This window comes from Centropristis striata, chromosome 16, assembly GCF_030273125.1.
Source record: "Centropristis striata isolate RG_2023a ecotype Rhode Island chromosome 16, C.striata_1.0, whole genome shotgun sequence".
Lineage (NCBI taxonomy): Eukaryota > Metazoa > Chordata > Actinopteri > Perciformes > Serranidae > Centropristis > Centropristis striata.
The window spans coordinates 8,366,554-8,387,228 of NC_081532.1; the positions used below are offsets into that span (position 1 = coordinate 8,366,554).

General features: G+C 37.0%; 2 protein-coding genes across 5 annotated transcripts; one reads left to right on the forward strand and one right to left on the reverse strand.

Moving 5' to 3' along the window:
- Positions 1-164: 164 nt before the first annotated feature.
- On the reverse strand, positions 165-4,912 carry cenpo (centromere protein O). Its single transcript, XM_059353209.1, has 6 exons — positions 4,781-4,912; positions 4,470-4,621; positions 2,810-2,972; positions 2,426-2,697; positions 1,131-1,290; positions 165-274 (listed from the first exon to the last, which is right to left on the reverse strand). The coding sequence occupies exons 1-6, from the start codon at positions 4,800-4,802 to the stop codon at positions 165-167; spliced, it is 879 nt and encodes a 292-aa protein (XP_059209192.1). The 5' UTR covers positions 4,803-4,912.
- slc5a6b (solute carrier family 5 member 6) lies at positions 4,903-19,734 on the forward strand. 4 transcript variants are annotated; one of them, XM_059353199.1, is made up of 18 exons: positions 4,903-5,075; positions 5,160-5,216; positions 5,942-5,963; positions 7,020-7,485; positions 7,588-7,653; positions 8,918-8,969; positions 9,059-9,126; positions 9,951-10,105; positions 10,730-10,870; positions 12,814-12,943; positions 13,624-13,712; positions 15,039-15,151; positions 15,242-15,312; positions 15,394-15,480; positions 17,090-17,262; positions 17,335-17,441; positions 17,530-17,651; positions 19,142-19,734. In XM_059353199.1, the coding sequence occupies exons 4-18, from the start codon at positions 7,138-7,140 to the stop codon at positions 19,283-19,285; spliced, it is 1,866 nt and encodes a 621-aa protein (XP_059209182.1). In that variant the 5' UTR covers positions 4,903-5,075; positions 5,160-5,216; positions 5,942-5,963; positions 7,020-7,137; the 3' UTR covers positions 19,286-19,734. The 4 variants fall into 4 exon arrangements, with proteins under 4 accessions (XP_059209182.1, XP_059209183.1, XP_059209180.1 ...); XM_059353200.1 differs by having other exon boundaries at positions 5,163-5,216; XM_059353197.1 differs by lacking the exon at positions 5,942-5,963.
- The last annotated feature ends 941 nt before the right edge of the window (positions 19,735-20,675 follow it).

The following is a 20,675-nucleotide window of genomic DNA, read 5'->3' on the forward strand; positions in this document are numbered from 1 at the left end:
CATGGAAATAAATGTGAAACCTCCGTAGAGGAACTTTGGAAGTTTGGAGTCTACTCAGTTTTATACCTCAAGAAAAAAAGTTTCACGAGCAGTGTTTTTTATTATAAACAATGACAATGTACATATTTTGTTCACTAAAATGTAGACATTTTTAATTATATTTCTTACACAATATTCCCCATCTTCCTCATGTTTGTCAAAGCTTTGTGCACAGGAGTCTCCATGAGAAGGCTGTGGCTTTTCTTCCACTCTGGAGAATCGGGAAGCTTCTTGTCTGCTTAAAAATAAATAAATAAATAAATAAATATTACAAGGAAATATATTCATTTTGATATTTGCTGTATAGACACCAATGGCATTTTCATGTTGTATTTCAAAGCAGTTGTGCACAAATAGTTTAAAAATTAGCGCCAACTCAACCAACTAAAACTGTAAAATCCACCTTTTACATTAAAGCATGAGTAATAATATAATGCTATAACATACAATAGTAAAACCTTTTTTTTTTTTTTTAAATGTATTTTTTTGGGCTTTTTCATGCCTTTAATGGACAGGATAGTTGAAGAGAGACAGGAAACAGGGGGCAGAGAGAGGGGAATGACATGCAGTAAAGGGCCGTCCGGTGCGGGACTCGAACCGGGGCCAGCTGCAGCGAGGACTGTAGCCTCTACACATGGGGCGCCTGCGTAACCCACTACGCTACCGACCACCCGTAAAACCATTTTCCAGCAGAGTTTTTTTATTTTCAAAGGTATTATCATTTCAAATTATTTTGGTGAATAATCAGTCAAATAAACAACGGAACAAGAAACAAAAAAAAACACGTAATTCTCACATTTGAGTGCCTGAGTACTAGAGTATATCTGGTATTTTTACTTGGCAAACTGCTTATGAAAAAATGTTGCTGAATGATTTTCTGTCAGTTAATTAATTGACTAATCCTGTCAGCTCTAGTGTAAAGTTCAAAAGAACTAGCAAAAACTATTCAGTGCTATTGAGACAAACAGGCTTACATGAAGCATTTATTGTTTCTCCAGTTAAACAGACATCCAATGTGATGTGTATTTGATTGTTCAACAGCTATAACTTTCGGTTTGAGTTGTGAAACTTCTACAGTAAAACAATCTTACCATTACAATCAAAGCTGACTTGTGTGGGAAGACATCTGGTGTGGTCTGTGTATTCCAGCGAGCAGAGGACAGCCGTCTTCTCTTTCGGCACCGTGAACATCAGCACCAGTAACGAACACAAAACATTACTCTCCATCACTTCCACAGATTTATGGAGGTCCTGTAAACATGGTCAGTGTTGTCAGATCAAATTATAAAGCTTTTATCATCATAGTTCCTCTTCCTGAGAAATTATCAAAGCCTTTAATATATCATTATTTCTCACTCCTCTTATTTGCTTTTTTGGTCTTGAATTTTGATGTTAAACAAAATGACAATGTTGGTGTACAAAAGAGCTGCAACTAACTAATATTTTTGTATCTAAACTTGTGTTGTCTGACCTACAGTCCAAATCTCTGAGGTACTTAGTTTACTGTCATAGATGACTTAGAAAACCATCAAATATTAACATTTAGAGAAAATAGAAACAGTGGAGTTTTGCTTAAAAAACAATTAGTTCATTTTTAAAATGGTTGTCAATTATTTCTGGAGAATTATTTCTGATTAATTAAGTTTTCTACCTCTTATATTAACTGTGACTTCAAGCTGTGATAATAAAGTGAACTGTCAAATCATATTGTGTATGTACTGTGTATGTCCTGTCTCTGTACATTAACTTTTTAATAAACAAATCAAAAAACAAGGTATCTTGGTCAAATATGATTATGTTGCAGTACATGCTCATGTAGAAGGATGATTGATATTTTTTTAACATTAAAATATTGCTTATGATCCTCATGTATACAAGTTAAGTGCTGTGTAAAAATAATTTAATAAAATGTTTTCAACTTGCTAGGCAATTCTGAATCCAACTGTTTTATATTTGAGGTCACGGCAGCCACAACTACTGACAAACTGCTCTCTGAAAAATGCTGTTTAATATTATTTAACACACAGACTAGGGTTGTCAAAAGTATCGATACTCAAAAAAGTATCGATACTAAAACGTATCCAGATACGGTACTCATTTTCAAAAGTATCGAGTATCTGAAGCTTGTTATCATAGTTGCAGTTTCTTTTTGCACAACTGGTTTTTATTATAAATATTTAACCTGTGGTTCTGTTAATTTTTACATGTTGCATTTTTCTTGTTAATAAAAATATTTCTGTTAAATTTTGGTTTTGGCTTTGTTTTTATCCTTGTGGTATCGAAAATGGTATCGAGTATCGACTATTTTCCTGAGTATCTGTATCGAGTTAAAATTTTTAGTATCGTGACAACCCTAACACAGACACATAAAAAGTAAATCTGGCACCTTAACAAGCTTCAGCTGCTGCTTGCGACCAGCGAAAGCGTTGAGATGTCTGCTGAGGGGGTCCAGAAGAGTCCTCATGTCTGTCTGCATGCTGCTCTGTTCAGCCAGGCTGCTTAAAGGAATGAACGGGGGAAGGTTATGACGACTGATCCTCAGCCTGGGCTTCAGGTCCAGCTCCAGGTTGTAGGTTTCTAAGTAGACGCCCTCGTAGGCTGTTGCTAGAGACACACACAGTCCTTTACCTTGACGGGTCTTTACAACGTTGTACCCACCTGTGTGACATCAAGAGATAATTAAGATATAAAGAAAAAAGGATCTGAGACATACAAGAGACACTGTCACTGTCAAATTAATGATTAAATGGGTGAATGAGGTGAAGCGTACCAATGATGTGATGAGCCTGCAGGAGGTCTTTCAGTTGTGTGTGTCTGGCCATCAGTCGCAGCAGCTGTGAGTTCTCAGAGTCTACCTCCATTTCCTCCTCCTCTTTTTCTTCTTCTTCATTTGTACACTGGTTATCCATAGATGCCCTCAGTTTGTGAAGATTCTGTGTCAGGACGTTGTGACCAGCCCCAACACATCAGCCAAGAAGAAAACACAAGAAATCTAGCATCAGTGATAAGTTAGTGATACACAGTGACTTTTTTTTCCGTCTTTTAAATATTCAGTGTTGGAAGAAGTATTAAGCTAAAGTACTAATACCACACTGTGAAAATTCTTTACTATGCAACTAAGTAAAAGTCCTGAATTCAAAACCGTACTGCAGTAAAAGTATGTCAGAAGTTATAAGAAAAATGTAAAGTTTCAAAATACTTCCAGTGCATTAAAATGGTCCCTTTTGTGATTCATATTACTACTGCATTAATGTGTATTTTGCATTCCACTGCTGTAGATGTTTAATGTTTTAATTTTAACTCACTACACTAACACTACATTTATTTTTAAGTTAAAGTTTGAAAATTGTAATTCTCTCATAAACAAGGAGATGCTGCTCCCTGCTGATAAATGCTGTTATGTGCACTAAAACTTTTCTTTTCATTCATGCATTTTTGTTTAGTTTTCTGATAGCTAGGTGTAATTTGTTCTTATTATTATGGTACAAAAAAGTTGAATTTTATTAGACATAAAAAACCATATAAGTAGATCACTAACAGGAACATCTTCATCCTTCATTTTATCAGAAACATTTAGACAAATCTAGGGGAGTAAAAATACCATATTTGACTCTGAGATGTAAAAGGAGAAGTTGCATTAAATGGATTTAGTACACTACAAACACCTCAAAATTGTATTTAATTAGACTCAATGAACTTTCCTAAGATTCGCCTTAGGGTACAGCTGTTGTAACTTAGACTGAATTAGTTTTAAGTGGGTATATCTCATAAACTGAGGACTATTTTAGTCTTTTAGTTTTTATCCTGTCCTGCTGTCTTTTAGTCTTTTCGTTTTTAACTCCAGTGTTCCCTCATGGGGGTCTCCGCACTGGAGTGTGTGTACGGTCTGCCCGTGGGTATGTTGTCTTGAAGATTCCCTGGGACGGGGGGACTAGGCAGCTCTGCACCATGTGTGGAGTCTGCGCCGGTCTACCCGGGTCGTGGGGTCTCTGTGACGGCGTCCTCTATGGCTGTGGGCCCTGCCACCTCTCAGTGTGGATGCTCCCACAGGTTACTTTTTTTCTCATCTGGATCCTCGTGCCTTGCCATGTCTCTACACTGTCAATCAATATGTGCTGTGTGTGAGTCTGAGTGTGTGTTTGTGTCTATGTGCGTGTGTGTGTGCATGTATTTGTACATACAGATGTGTATGTGGGGATGGGTTTTGTCATTTTTATTGTCTGTTTTTATTCTTATTTTTTGTAAAGCACTTTGTGTTGCATTTATATGTATGAAAAGCGCTATATAAATAAAGTTTGATTGATTGATTGACTAAGAGTATGTTTGTGTTATTTAAACAGGGATTATTTGTCATCATATCTTGTCAAAGAAACAGCTATTTCTGTAAATAAACGATGCTAACTCAGCACCTTAAACCAACAGTAAGTCACCTTGTGTGTCTCTATCTCCGCCTTCAGCTGCTCCTTCTGGACCCTCAAGGCTTCAGCTTTAGCCTTCAGCTCCTTCACCCGGCTCGGCTGCTGAGGTTGGCATTTACGGCTTCTTGCTTGAACTTCCAGCAAGCTAAGATGACTCAAAACACCTGTAGAGGCAGAAACATTCACGTTAGATTGACTCCCACACGACAGACATGACAGTTTTTAACGTTCGCTTTTCAGCTAGCATTAAGCTAACGCATCCTCAAATCAAACTACTCCCATTAGCTGTAGCGGCTAACAAGCTTTCCACAAGTCCGAGTTACCTTGTGTAGACACTCCCTCCATGTTTTGCCGCTGTTTTTCCTCTATTTTGTGTTAAACAGAGTAGCTCCTCGGATTGAGATATTCACTCCAAAAGTTGCGGATGTTTTTGATTTTGGCGGTTGTTGCGTCATCACTTGTAACCACGCCCCCAATCTCAACCCCGGAAGAGAATTCAAAACAATTTGTGATCACATGGAGTATCACGGTGTGGGAGATTAGCTAGTTAGTAGGTTAATTTAACGCTTTATGGACACAACAGAAAAGATAAAAACTTGGGGGTTCGTTGTTTTGAGGGTAAGCATCTTGTTTTGTCTGTAATTGTCGTTTCAGCCTTAAAGAAGTTGCTTTTGACTAACGTAGCGCTCTTGAATGTGTCAGCAGGCAGCATGTTGTCAGTGAGCCTCACCCGGATTACAACAGTGCTGCTCAGTAAAGGTGAGTCTGTCTCTGGTACTCCAATTTCTTTATTTCTTTTTGACTACACAACATTTTCAGACATATTATTTAAATTAAGTTTTTTACCATTAGTATTTCTGTTTCGACATTTCCTCATATTCAGTCCAGTTGAGCTGCTGTTGTCAGTTATTTAAGTGTCACTTAGTGCAGAAGATTTATTTTCCTACGCAGCTCACATTTGAAACGTTGGAAACGTTGAAACCTTGACGTAAACTTAGCCTTGTGCAGAAAAGAAAGATACTGTCGGTCATTATAACGAGAAAATTTCTTGAAATAATAATTGTATGTTCAGATGATGTCATAGTAAGAAACTACTGAAAATATTGAGTCAGTATCTCAAAATAATGACAAAATCTTCTCTAAAAATTACTTGGTGTCTCAAAATATTGCCAAAGTTAGAAACGTTCTGAAAGTATAGAGTCAGTATCTCAAAATAATTCCAAGCTTTCTCAAAAGAAAGACTCCTCTTGAAATAGTGACATAATATTTTCACATATTATGTCATTATGTGGCAAGACATCATTTAATATTTTTAGGATATTTTACACTAGTTTTTAGATTCAAAATACTTTGTGCTGCCTCAGATTGTGATGTTTGGGTTTGTGCTGAACGAATTATTCAGTTTATCGATTAGTTAGTTGTCACACGAATAAATCCACATCCATTTTGAGAAATGATTTATCCTTTGTGTGTATGTTTCTTAGGAGGCTGGTTCCAGCTTCTGAAGTGAGTGTATTTGCTGGTTTTCTCTTTTGTGATATCACTGACTGATTATCTCTGTTTGGGGGCTGCTGATCAGACGTCAAACGGCATTTTCCACATTTTTCTGACATGAAGACCAAGATTGATTGATAAATAAAATAAAGGTATAGATGTATATATCCATTGTCGTATTAACTGACAGCAATATTAAACATTAGTTGCAGCCCCAGCTTGCAGGAATGTGGTAATGGGTTATTATTAATATAACTGCAGCTAAGGATTAAAAGGTGATTAGATTTCTTGAATAATTGTATTAAACATAAATATTTAAAACGGCACAAAATAGTTAAGACTGCTGATCATAATTTCCTTTAAAGTGACCTCTTCAAATAGCTTGTTTTGTCCAACCAACAACTCAAAACTGAAATATATTCACTTATTATCAAACAAGACAAAAAAGCAGAAAGCTGAAAAGCAAATATTTGGTATTTCTGCTTAGTGAAAGGACTCACAACTCAAGTATTGCGATTCTCAAAATAAATGCTGATCACATTTCTTTTAACTGATTCTGCAACTTAATTTTTCAGCTCTAATTATTTGTGTCGCTTGTGATTTGTAAATTTATTTTGCTGTCTCCGACATGGTTGGCAGTAAAACTTTGTTGCTTTGACCTTCAAACTGCTCAGAGATTGTTTGTTTGCTGCTGTTTGTCTCTGTGGTGCAGCACACACACAGGCAGCAGATGGCAGAGTGGCAGCAGTGCAGGAATATTTCCAAACCAGTAGTCAGTATTTTTGGACCAGCACAAGCAGGGGAAAGTTGACACACAGGTTGTGTGACCTCGCTCTGTGTACAGACTGGAGGTTGTCTCAGTAACTGAGCCTTTCTGCTGCAAACAGTACATTTAAAGTGATTCCATTGATTTCTTTTTGGGAATAAACTGATATCTAAACTGAAATGTATGTGTGATGTGTAGGTTTATTTCTATGCCAGTGAAGCAAAGTGATTTGTTTATGATAAAACTGGTTGTACACTCTGACACACATATTTAATCAGTGTTTTCTTTCTCCTTCCTTCAAGGCTCCTGCACTCTCCCGACTGATGGGTGTGGACAAAGACGTTTCCAATCCGTCTGACTGTGTGTCTGCAGGAGAACCAAACCTTCTCCGACTGCAGCCGAGACTTGAAGACAATCAGCATGGACCCGTCCGACCAGAAGCACTTCACTGTCGTAGACTATGTGATATTTGCGATCTTGCTCGCCGCCTCCATGGGCATCGGGCTGTACCACGCTCTTTCAGGCGGCCGTCAGCGCACCACACAGGAGTTCCTGTTGGCAGACAGGAGCATGAGCTGCCTTCCTGTTTCGCTGTCGCTCATCGCCTCATTCCAGTCCGCCGTGGCGATTATAGGCGTACCGGCGGAAATCTACACCCATGGTACTCAGTACTGGTTCATCGGCTGTGCCTACATCCTCGGCCTCCTCATTCCCGCTCATGTTTTCATTCCTGTGTTGTACAGACTGCGGCTCTCCAGCGCTTATCAGGTACGGCGAGCATTCCGAGCAGGTTTATTGGGTTTACATGAGTTCATGTTTTTGGTGCGTTGCCCTGATGACCTGCAGTGATCCTGTTGTTTTGATTCACAGTATCTTGAACTACGCTTCAGCAAAGCAGTGCGTATCTGTGGAACTTTGGTCTTCATCTTTCAGACCGTGAGTGCAACACTTTAAATCACAAAGTGGAGATGCACCAATCCCACTTTTTTCTCTCACATAAACAAGACTCAGGGTATCTGCAGGTACAGAGTATCGATATGATACCTATGCTCTCTTTTCCTCAAATTAGAAAAAAAAATTCCTGGGTGTGTCACTACATGGAACTAATCTGGATCACTTTTATGTGAAGTAACAGGTGGTCAGGGATTGCCACGGTCCTAATATATAAGTAGGCATCCAGCTGTGACTTAAGTGAACAGGTGCATCTCAATACATTAGAATATCATGGAAAAGTCAATTTCCAGTAGTTCAAGTCAAATAACCCCAACCAAGTATTGAGTGCATATAGATGGACATACATTCATTTTCATTTTTTTATAATTATCATTAAAATTAGAATAAATTAAATAAATTAAGACATGAAATGTTTCATTCTATGTGTAATGGATCTATATAATGTGTTATTTCCACTTTGAATTGAATTACTGACAAACTTTTCTATGACATTCTGATTTATTGAGATGCACCTGTAAGTCATAGAAGAAACACAGCAGAAGTTGACTAAGAAACTAAAGAAACTATTAAAAGGGAAAGTTTACCGATTTGTATCCCATTTTGTGTGACTGCAGCTTGTGCAGTACATGCAGATAAACATCCGAGCCCGGTCTGAGTCATCCAACAGGGGGAGCTGCAGGGACACAGAGCCGGTTGAAAATCAGCAAAGTTTCCTTTTAATGTGGATCTTTCACATCTAACCAACAACCACTCTGAGTTAAGGAATAGTTTGACATTTTAAGAAATATGTTTACTTTCATTACAAGAGTTAAATGATGTTGTTTGCACACTAGAAGCTAAAGCTAGCGGTTGGTTAGCTTAGCAAAGAGATTGGAAACAAATGTGCTGGACTGTTTCTTGGAGAGGAGCAGTTCTCTTTGGACAGAGCCATACTAGTGCTAAGCTAAGCTAACCGGCTGCTGGTTGCAGCTTCATATTTACTGTACAGACATGAGAGTGGTATCAATCTTCTCATCTCACTCTTGGCAATAAAGTGAATAAGCATAGTTTCCCAAATTTTGAACTATTACGGTAATTATTATTATTATTATTATTATTATTATTATATTGTATTATTAGGTAATTACTGCACTGATACCAGTCAAGTGGACAAGATTGGTGCATCAACATATAAAAGCCTTAGACATCTTTATTATTCACCTTTAGGAAGTGTATAGTCTCTGATTTGTGTCTTACTCTGCTGCAGGTTATCTATATGGGGGTTTGTGTGTATACTCCCGCCTTTGCACTAAATGCAGGTAAGAATATTTCATGTGTTTTATTCGGACTCCGTGAGTATGACAAGGTTAAATTTGTGGTTCAATGTGTTGCTGTTGATTTCTTTCAGTTACTGGATTTGAATTATGGGGAGCAGTGCTGGCCACTGGACTCGTGTGCACATTGTACACAACAATAGTGAGTCATTTAAGGTCATTTTCATACAACGTAGCTTAAGGGCTTTATTTATCCCGCAGTAGGGAAATTCAGTGATCACAGCAGCTTTAGATACAGACGTTACAAAGATATTAAAAATGAAGAAAATAAGACATTATATACACACATAAATATACAGTTGTGGAAAAAAATATTAGACCATTGTTTTCTTCAATTTCTTGTTAATTTTAATGCCTGGTACAACTAAAGGTACATTTGTTTGGACAAATATAATGATAACAACAAAAATAGATCATAAGAGTTTAATTTAAGAGCTGATATCTAGACATTTTCCATGGTTTTCTTGATATTAACCAAAATCATTATCAAGAAAACCATCTATCTGCTCTTAAATTAAACTCTTATGAGCTATTTTTGTTGTTATCATTATATTTGTCCAAACAAATGTACCTTTTAGTTGTACCAGGCATTAAATGATCAAGAAAGCAAGGAGAAAACAAGGGTTGTCCGATAATTTTTTTCCATGACTCTACATGCATTATATACATAAGATGCATACATGGCTGCTGTTGATCGTTGTTGTTAATTTTGCGCATAGGGTTTTTCCAAAGAATATTTTGTATTGCACATTAGTGAAAAATAGATGCATGGGACAATAATATAATATTTACTTAAAGAAATATACATAGCATGATATAAGAGAATAAATTACATGGTGATATGATCAGTTCTACATTTATGCCATGCAGATGTTTAACAGGCAATTACAGAAATAGGTATCTAGTATTTGAATAAAGACTATATTAGCATGTATCTGATTAATTTGTCTCGTCTGCTCCTGACAGGGTGGTTTGAAGGCTGTCATCTGGACAGACGTCTTTCAGACTGTTGTGATGTTTGCAGGGCAGCTGGCTGTCATCGTGGTGGGAGTGCAGCAGACTGGAGGGGTGTCTGAAGTCTGGAGGAAAGTCTGGGAAGGAAACCGCATCTCTGCTCTCGAGTGAGTCCGGACAGTAGTTTGTGTGGTAGAACGACACGAAGCTAGAATGGATAAAGTATCCGTACGCAAATTCAAATATAAACCTCTAACTCTCCTAAAGTAAATTTCCAGTAGTTCAAGTCAAATAGCCCCAATCAAGTATTGAGTCATATAGATGGACATACTTGTCAGAGGCCAATATTTCCATATTAAACATACTTTTTAAAATTGGTCTTTTGTAATAATATTAAAATATTTTGAGACACTGAATTTTAGGTCTTCATTAAATGTAAGCCATAATCATTATTATTAGAAGAAATTAAATAAATTAAGACATAAATGTTTAATTCTGTGTGTAATGGATCTATATAATGTGTTATTTCCACTTTTTCAATTGAATTACTGACCTAAATAAACTTTTCTATGATATTGTATTCTTATTTATTGAGATGTACCTGTATTTTATAGTCTAGATAGGTAGATACATACTTTTTTTATCCCGAGGGAAATTCAAGAGTCTACTTGTTTGTTTTCACCAATGTCAAGATGAATTTCTGTACACTCATGTTACTTCTTACACCTTAGATTACAGGAAATCTGTTAAGAGTTTGTTCTTCTCTATGCTGTATTTTCTCCCGTGTTCAGCCTAAACCCAGATCCTACAGAGAGACACACCTTCTGGACTCTGGGGGTCGGCGGGATATTCCTCATGCTGTCCCTGTACGGAGTGAACCAGGCTCAGGTCCAAAGATATCTCAGCGCACGATCAGAGAAAGAGGCTGTCAGGTACGCAGAGTGGAAATGTTTTTTCTTGTTTTTGTTCACATTATTATACAGTACTGTTACTTCCCCTCTTAAAAATAATAAGGAGGACAGCAACACAACAACCCAAAAGTACAGGAGTCAAAGTGAGGTGTAAATTAAATGAGTTTTATTTAACAGTGCTTCAACCAAAAAAGGTGCAAATAACGTTCACAAGAGGGTGGGAGGAATGGGACAAGGTGGAGGTGCCAAATAATTGAAATTAGTAAAACAAAGCAAGGCCTGACTAAACTAGTATGCAACAAAAACAATCTCCTAAGGAAAAAGACCTAACTGACTTATCTGCAAATATTGTTTAGCAAGAAATACATGTGTGGCACCAACCAATAACCCTAGTGTGTCTACTGTTAACTCACTTTGCATTTTGTTAGTTGATAAAAATAAACTATTAACATTTCTATTTTTGAAAGCACTCTTATTTTACAGCATTTTTTCACACCTGTGTAAAACTTTTGCACAGTACTATACATTGAATTTTGACTGCAAATTCATTAAAATGTGGATAAATTATTCTCTTCAAACTTCTTTTAGCTCTCAGAATAGAAAAGGGGGGAAAGAATATCAGCAGCAGTTGTATTTTACATGTTTTGTTGATGTTTCCGTGTGGACTATAAACAGGTACAACAGGTTCTTTATGTAAACACGACCACGACGTTTAAAATGTGTGTATTGTTCCTTTTCATGTCATTCTATCCCACGTGTTCATGGTGGAAACGTCTATCCAGGTCAAATTTATCACTATTAACGGATGATTATTATCACTGATCACTGACTTTTTTTAGTTTTTATTTAATTCTAATGAAGATTACCATCTAATTGACTTGTATACATTGCCTGCACAAAGTAACAAATTGGACAGCTTCACTATTTACTGACTTTAATTGACTGTTTTAAATGGATGAACAATAAACACTTTTTAAATTACTGTACAAATGAAATGACTGCACTGTGTATTAAATTAAAAAATTAATTAAATCACACTTTGACACAGTACAGTAAACCTACTGCACATGAAGAATAGTTTACTGTAGTTTAAAGTATAACTAGGTTAAATCGTAAAATATGACTGTAGTGTTAATTATTTCTTTATCCTTTAGAATGGATTTAAATGCACCGATTGTGATCCACTCAGACAATTTCAATTCAGTAAAAGTACTAATACCACACTGTGGAATTACTCCACTACAAGTAAAAGTCCTGCATAAAACTTACTTAAGTAAAAGTACAAAAGTATCAGCATCAAAATGTACTTAAAGTATCAAAAGTAAAAGTACTCGTTATGCAGAATGGACACACTCAGATTGTTTTATATATTCTAAATATATTATTAGATTATTTGTATTGCATTTATGTAAGAAATGTTTTAATTTTGTAAAGATGGGACTAATTGTAACTACTTAATATACTGTTGTGAAATTCAATTAAGAAATGTCTCATCCCTTTAAATTTTTTATGTTAAATCTCGGCCTGAAAAGTAACTAAAGCTGGCAGCTAAATGTAGAGGAGTAAAAAGTACAATATGTGCCTTAAAATTTAATGGAGTAGAAGTACAAAGTTACATAAAATTAAAAATACTCAAGTAGAGTACCTCATAATTATACTTAAGTACAGTACTTGAGTAAATGTACTTGGTTACATTCCACCACTGCACATCAGTTGTCCAGTTGTAATCAGATTAAGGCAATAATTTGTTTTTTTTCAAGTGTCATGTAAACGCACTGACTGTTTTTACCCAGATTCTCCTTGCTGTGTTAACCAATGCATCATTCATCTTTTTCCTTTTTTCTTCTAAAATATTAATTAAAAAATCAATCTGTGGGAAGTTCAGTGCAAACCAACACAGAAATTATATTATGCAAAAAGAAAAAGAGGAGCTCAGAAGAAAAGATGACTTGTGCTCCCTGCAGGTCTGTCTACATGGTGTTCCCCTCCCTGCAGCTGGCTCTGGCTCTGAGCTGTTTGATGGGATTGGTCATGTTTGCACGTTACTGTGGAGAAGATCACTCCGCCAAGCTGGACTCCTCCTCAAGAGATGCTGTGAGTTACAGCGTGTTAGTTCCCCATTTTCAGTGTTCTTATCTACTTATCTACTTAGCTTCATCATGTTTTGGAAAACAGGAATACAGGTGCATCTCAATACATTAGAACATGATGGAAAAGTCCATTTCCAGTAGTTCAAGTTAAATAGCCCCAATCAAGTATTGAGTCATATAGTTGGAAATACTTTGCAGAGGCCAACATTTCCATATTAAAAATGCTTTTTTTTCCCACCAAATTTTAGGTCTTCATTAAATGTAAGCCATAATCATTAAAATTAGAAGAAATTAAATACATTAAGACATGAAATGTTTCATTCTGTGTGTAATGGATCTATATAATGTGTTTTTTTTCCACTTTTTGAATTGAATTACTGACATAAATAAACTTTTCTATCATTCTAATTTATTGAGATGCACCTCTGTGTTATATTTCCTGCTTCCTTTATCCCAAGAGAATATGAAAGGATTAAAGTTCATGCAGTCATATAAAACCCACATAGATTTTCCAGCATCATGAGTATTTGCACATTTTATGGTGAGTCCTTTCTTCGCTCGGCTCAACATGTAAATGTGCCGTCAGCATCGACGCATTACGTTGACAGATTTGTATTTTCTTTCTTCTCTTGCTAATACATTATGCAAACTAAACTAAAGGTTTCAGGAATTTGTTTTTTACAGATAGTGATGTACTTTGTGATGGACATGCTGCAAGGCCTGCCCGGACTACCTGGACTGTTTGTCGCATGTTTGTTCAGTGCAGCTCTCAGGTATGCTGACTTTCTTTTTTTTTTTTTGCTTTCTAAATAAATCTATGGCCCAATAGCCCATCAGCTGCACAGACTGCATCTTTCAAAAAAGATCATACACCTCTAAAATTCATATTTCATATTTCAATAAAAACAGAAAATGCACGAAGGTAAGATTTATCACAGCACTGTCGCATTGTACTGCATTAGTTTCAGCTTCATTATCCTTAACCGCTTATCCTTCACCGTGGCTGGAGCTGAAGTAAACATGCCACAGCCCGACTGAGTGAGTTTTCGTTTTTAGGGAAATCGCCTTCAGTATAGAGGAAAGGAGTTCAATAACTTGATCCAACAAGACAAAATGAAGCAATATTGCACTCTGGGGAAAAAATGCCATTTCAAAAATACATTTAAAAAAACAAAACAATATATATAAACACCCTATATAGATATAAGGCGTTTTAGAACTAGTAATAAGAAAAAAAAATCCAATTTATAAAAAAAAAAAAAAACAAAAAAAAAAAAACTAATATTTATCTCGATCTTTATTAAGTCTAATAAAATATTTTGACTATAAATGAGACAAATGAAATGCATGTTCTCCTCGCTGACTCGAGGAGAACATGCAAACTGCACACAGAACCGGAGTCGAACCGGCGCCCCTCTTGCTGTGAGAGTGCTAACCACTAGTTGCCCTAGTTTCCTTTTGTTGTAGCAGCTGGCACCTAGTGTGTGATCTGTTGTTAATCTTGAATGCAGTTATTCACATTAACTGTCCTTGTTATCTGAAAAACCAAATGTGCGGTGCAGCCCTATTTGAATTTTATTCAAATTCACTTGATCCCTTCCCGCACAACTGGGGTATGGGGGTAAACAAAAACAAAAAACAGCTTTTTTTATTGCACTTACAATCAAATACTATATATTTTTTTTTTTTTCTTATCTTTGACCAAGGTAGTGAAAAGTATCATTACTTTAATACTTCTGATGCTTTATGTTTAAAATGATACAATCTATGTTCATTATAAATATTATTTGATACAGATCACAAAGTACCAAAGCTATTTAAAAAAAATCAGATTTTCAACCCAAGACTGCAATTTATCCTTTTATTTATGATCCAATTTTGTGTGATCTTTTTGTCATGTTATTGTAAAAGGTATTCGCTATAGTTTTTTTATACTAGTATTGTCATGAAGTTTAAATTTGGGTATTGCAGCAACTTTATCTTTGATATTAGCTCTCAAAGGCTGAGTTTAGAATGATATTTAACATTTTATTTTTACACCACATGTTTTAAAGATGACAGTAATGCTACTTACCGTATTTTTTTCTTCTCCTGTGCAGCACCATCTCTTCTGCTTTTAACTCTTTGGCCACTGTGACAATGGAAGACCTCATCAAACCACATTTCCCAGCCATGACAGAAAAGAGAGCAACCCTGCTGTCCAAAGTTTTAGGTTAGCTCTCTGAAGCTCATCACTGCACCATACAAAGCCACAAGAGTATGTCTCATTTATTCATGAAGTCTCAACTTGTGTCTCTATAAGCTCTGTCCTACGGGCTGCTGTGTGTGGCCATGGCTTATGTCACTCACCTAATGGGGGACTCGGTCCTACAGGTGAGCTCACAGGTGCTTCAATTAAATAATAAACATGTTTCACTAAATGTTTCACTGACTATTGTTCTGTTTGAACTCCAGGTGGCTTTGAAAATCTTCGGGATGGTTGGCGGTCCTGTTCTTGGTCTGTTTTGTCTCGGGATGTTCTTCCCCTGGGCCAACTCCACTGTAAGTTCAACCTCATCAATTACAACTGTGTGTTCAGTCACGTGGCAGTTCACTTTATTGCTCCTGTGCTTATTTTGGTCAAATGATCATGATAGTACGACGGAGTATTAGGGCCACATAAATATGGAATTAATTACAAGAAAAAAGGTAAAGAATATTGAATTAATTACGAGAATAAAGCCAAAAATACTTAATTTATTACAATAATCAAGTCGAAAATATTTAACTACTAGAATAAAGTTGTAAATATTTAATTAATTACACCCTAACCCTAACCCTAAAGTCAAATATTTATTAATTAGAAGAGGAGAATTGTTAAAATGAGGGCTGTGGAGCATTTCGTCGACCACTTCCAGCCATTTCCCCTTCCACAAAAGCAGTGATTTCCTCCAAGTCCGTCTGGTTCCTTCTGCGGAAAAGATGCAATTTCTTGCATATTTTTTTTAAGGTCCTTTATACTTATGATAATGTGATGCTGATGTGCCAAAAGATTTAGTATCTCCTTTTTGTGAATCTGTAAGTACATTTCTACAAAACGTTCCGCTTAATTGATTCAATATTTACGACTTCAATCTCATAATTAAACATTTTGTATTTCTAATTGTGGCTCTAATACTCCATTGTATAATAGAAATGATTTTTTTGTCAATAATTTAACCATAAAATGTTGTTGTTCTTTTGTTTTTTTTTTTTTTATGCATTTTGACTTAATAAAACTCTTTACAGCTGTGGTTTCCAACATTTTGGCTTAAAATAAAATACAAAATAAATAAAATTGTTTTTGGCCCCTTTAGGATTCAAATGTAGATCTTTATCCTCTCATGAGTCTGTAGCTTATGTTAATTTCTTATTCAGCTCAGGTTCAGCAGGGGCTACTAGTCTGCCAAATAGCCCTCAACTTCAGAATATATTTAACTTGCAAAATTGGTCAGTGAAACATAATACAACAATGACTGAGTTTGTCCCTGAGTCAGAGAGATAACAAATAATTTGTTTCACTATGAGAAAGTGATCATATGCAGCCTAAAACTTCCTCAGCTCATCATCATCCTCTGCATTAATTTAATTTCACTGTTCTGAAGAATTATCATTGACTGCTATTTATCTCCATCTCCCTTAACACATTTAGGCCTAAAATGCCTGTAAAACCTCTGGGCGATTTTAAAATAACCCCATAAAACCTGAAGTTTTTCTGGAAAATCAACGCTTCCTACAAAATAATAGATTTTTCAGCCTCTGTCGCAGATAGAAATGAAATTCAAAAAGTATTTGAGAGCTTATAGCTGTAATATCTGAGCTCCCTCCACTATAGTCGTCTTCCACCAAGTTCTGGAAAAGTCCCATGTTGCATTGCGACACTCCCACTTGTATTCTGATGCATTTCATTGGCCAAGAGACCGAAAATAGGTGGAAAAAAACTACAAATACTACAAAACGACGTATCCGCTTTCCCGGCTTTAATGGTAGATAACGCAACAGCGCCCCCGGTTTTAATGGTAGAAATGCAGTAATGCTTTCCAGGCTTAACTAAGTTAAGTTGGTTAGATACAAGCGGGATGGTAATTGATTTTAACAATCTGTGTTAAGTTGTTTTCCTGTCATTCCAAAGGGGGCGGTGGCGGGTCTGGGAGCCGGTCTGGCTATGGCTTTCTGGATCGGCATCGGCAGCATCGTGACCGGTAGCTCTGGCAAGAGGCCGTTGCCGCCCAGCTGCAGAGCCGTCCTGCTGTCGGACAACACGACTGCTGCCATCCACACCGCACTCGCCAACGCCACTCTGAGGTACACCGACAGCACAGTGTTTCTCTTTTTACAGCGGCCATTTCACAAGCTAATCATCTCTCTGCTCTTTAGCCAACCCTCCGGACTGAAGAGATTCTATTCGTTGTCCTACATGTGGTATAGCGCATTCAACTGCTTCACGGTTATTCTAATAGGCCTGATCATCAGCTTCCTCACAGGTGGGCGGCTTCTCACATATACATATGCCCTCTATAATTTACAAACAATTTTATTTAAAATGTTTAAATGCATGTGTTTTCTCTTTAGGCCCCATGAATGAAGGAGATGTGACACCAGGGACAATCTATCCCTTGTTGGGGAAACTGCTTTGTTTTCTGCCTGAACGCCTCAAAAAGAAGCTCTGCTGCGTGACGCCTCTGGGACAGTCGGTCAGTAAGATTTATGAAGTTTAATTACAGAAAGAGCACCACGTTGAAACCTTCTCAGAACACTTTTTTCATATGATCCAGACAATACCTGCAGAATCAGGCCCAGAAATTGGACCCCCATTTGTTAGCGTTAGGGTTAACCCTTCACATCAAACTGTGAAAATGTTGTGGGCGAGGAACCTGCAGTGAAACACCAAACTATGCAAATTTAAGTTCTATACAGTGGTAAGAAAAAGCGTGTGAACCCTTTGAAATTACCAAGTTTACTGCATTCATTTGTCATAAATGTGATCTGATCTGCATCTAATTCCCAAGTATAGACAAACACAATGTGTTTACCTTATACCACACAAACAATCATAATATTTCATGTCTTTATTGAACACATCCATTCAACATTAATAGTGCTGGTGGAAAAAGTAAAGCCCCTTTCATAGTGCGTTCCCGCAAATGTCCCACTATAAAGATCTCTGCCGGCTTTTCACCTTAGGGCGTTCATAGTGATCCCACAAAGGCGTGATATTTGTGCCCTTTCACAGTGCAGTCCGGTGTCACGAAACGAGGTGGGAGGAGACGATAGTGACGTGTGACAGAGCAGCAGCAGTGCTGCACAGTAGCACAGTGCTAATGGGCTACACTGTTAGCTCTGTAGCAGTACAGTGTGTATGTGCTGCAGCAGTATGTGTTCACTTAGCGACCTGCGTTTGTTTACAACAAGCACCTGACACTCTGTGCACAGTTAGCAATGCCGGTTTGTTTACGATCAGCGGCGGACACCATGTGTACAGTTAGCGGGGCAGTTTGTTTACAATACGCGGCGGGTGCTGTGCACAGTTAGCGACGGCGGCCGCAGTCAACAATGATTCAATGACTGTCGGACCAAGTGGGAGGTGTGTGTTAGACACGCACGACGTCAAATAGCTGTCCTGATGGCCCGTTCATAGTGGTCCCGCTTCCAACAGTCCCACCAATTTTCTTCCTCTATGAATACCTCTGGAGACAGAAAATTGTTGGGATCATTTGATCCCAGCATCCAGCTTCGGGCGCGTTCATAGTGGAGGCGAGACGTTACAGAGCCGTAAATGTCCAGACATGAAACCACACTATGAAAGATGCTTATGTATGTGAACCCTGAGGCTTATGACTCCATCAAGGGTCAGGAGTTAGCAAACCTGGAGTCTAATCAGTGAAACAGGGTGTGTGTGTGTGTGTGTGTGTGTGTGTGTGTGTGTGTGTGTGTGTGTGTGTGTGTGTGTGTGTGTCTGTGTGTGTCTGTGTGTGTGTGTGTGTGTGTGTGTGTCTCTCTATTTAACCTGTAAAAATCACTCAAATTTTCTGAGTTTGCTGTTCACACAAATCTGCTGGTGTAAAAATAGATCTCCTAAGACCTACGATCAAGAATTGTTGATTTGCATCAGACTGGAAGGGGTTACAAAGTTATCTTCTAAATTCACCTTTTTATGATTTTTTTTATGTATTCATTCCGACAGCTCTCAGCACAACAGAGGCCTCCACAACACAAACCAATCAACGGAGTGAGTGTCCCATCAGAGGACGGACTATCACAGGAAGAGACGGACAGATTTCTCCCTGAGGCTCAGACATCTCTCGTGGAGCGTGAAACAACTGTGTGATATCACAGTTTTTGGTTGAAAGACGGTTTAAAATAACTTTTATTTGTTGCCTTTGCTTTGTGATGAAGGACGTCATTTAAATTTGCACTGTCAAATGCTGCAATGAGGTCAAAGTTCATCAATGTTAAGTCAAGGTTTTCTTTATCATAGAAGTTTGACTTTCGTGCAGTATTTGTCAACTTCAGGTGTACGATTATTGATTCAAATTCAGTCGGTTCCTTGTGTCTGTACAAAGAAAGCACTATACGGTTTTATGATAATTATTTGCAGCAAGTATAAAGTTTTTGTACTGGAATAATGCTCTACTTGATTTTTGTTTAGCACTGTTGTACGAATGGTCCTGTGTGAGATGATGATGCCTCACTTTTTAAGAATGTAACTTTATCTGTAACAGCCAAAACACTGAAAAAAACTTTTTCTAAAAAGGAATAAATATTTTGTAGATATCCCTTTGCATTATTTTGTCCTCTTATTTCAATTTTCTGAAACTGAAAAATATTTTAAACCATAGAAATAGATTTTTATGCCTCTGTGCCTGTGACAGCTGTTGTCTCTGGAACGTCTGAAGGGAGTTTCTTCAAATTTGGCACAAACTTGAATTTAGACTAAAAAATGAACTGATTTGATTTTGGAGGTCAAAGGTCACTGTAAAATGTCAAAATGCATTTTTTGGCAACAAACTGCAACAAGACAGCATATTGAAATGTATAACATACAAATGTAAATAGCAACATATTATAATTTAAAGCCTGATTAGTAGCTCAGTTTTGAGCTGAGAGTGCATAAATAAATGTACAACTTTTACATATAGCACAACAGCAGCATGACATAAAACATGTTGGTTTGACACAACTCAAAATATATTACTTTTTTTAATAAAACAAATGTGAGTTTTTGTCAAAAATGCTTTAATGAACCTGAAAAAGATCTGCGTATCTAAATAACATTTTATGAAGTTTCATCTAATATACTGTGTACACTGTATGACCTTTAACTGGAACATACTGAATAAATAGACCTGTTCTTCAGAAATATGATTTGACTAAACATTTGCATTCAAACTGCATTTGAAAACAAAGGTGTCAACATGAGGAGGAGTCTTTCCTCACAAAGCTTTTCTATATATCTCGTAGTCCAAAAGAGGAAGACAATCCAGGCACTCCAAAATAAAATTTAAAAAAAGCCCTAATGAGACAGTGGTCAAACCTGTTGAGTTCTTAAATAACACATTATATAATACATTCTTATAGATAATATACAGAGCGACAAGTCATGTCTTTTCCATCAACACAAGGGTTGTATAATAATTCCGGCTGGTCTGTAAACTAATAAAGGTCATAGAAACGGCTGTATTCACATGCCACAGAGCATCTTTGTGTGAGCTGTTAGT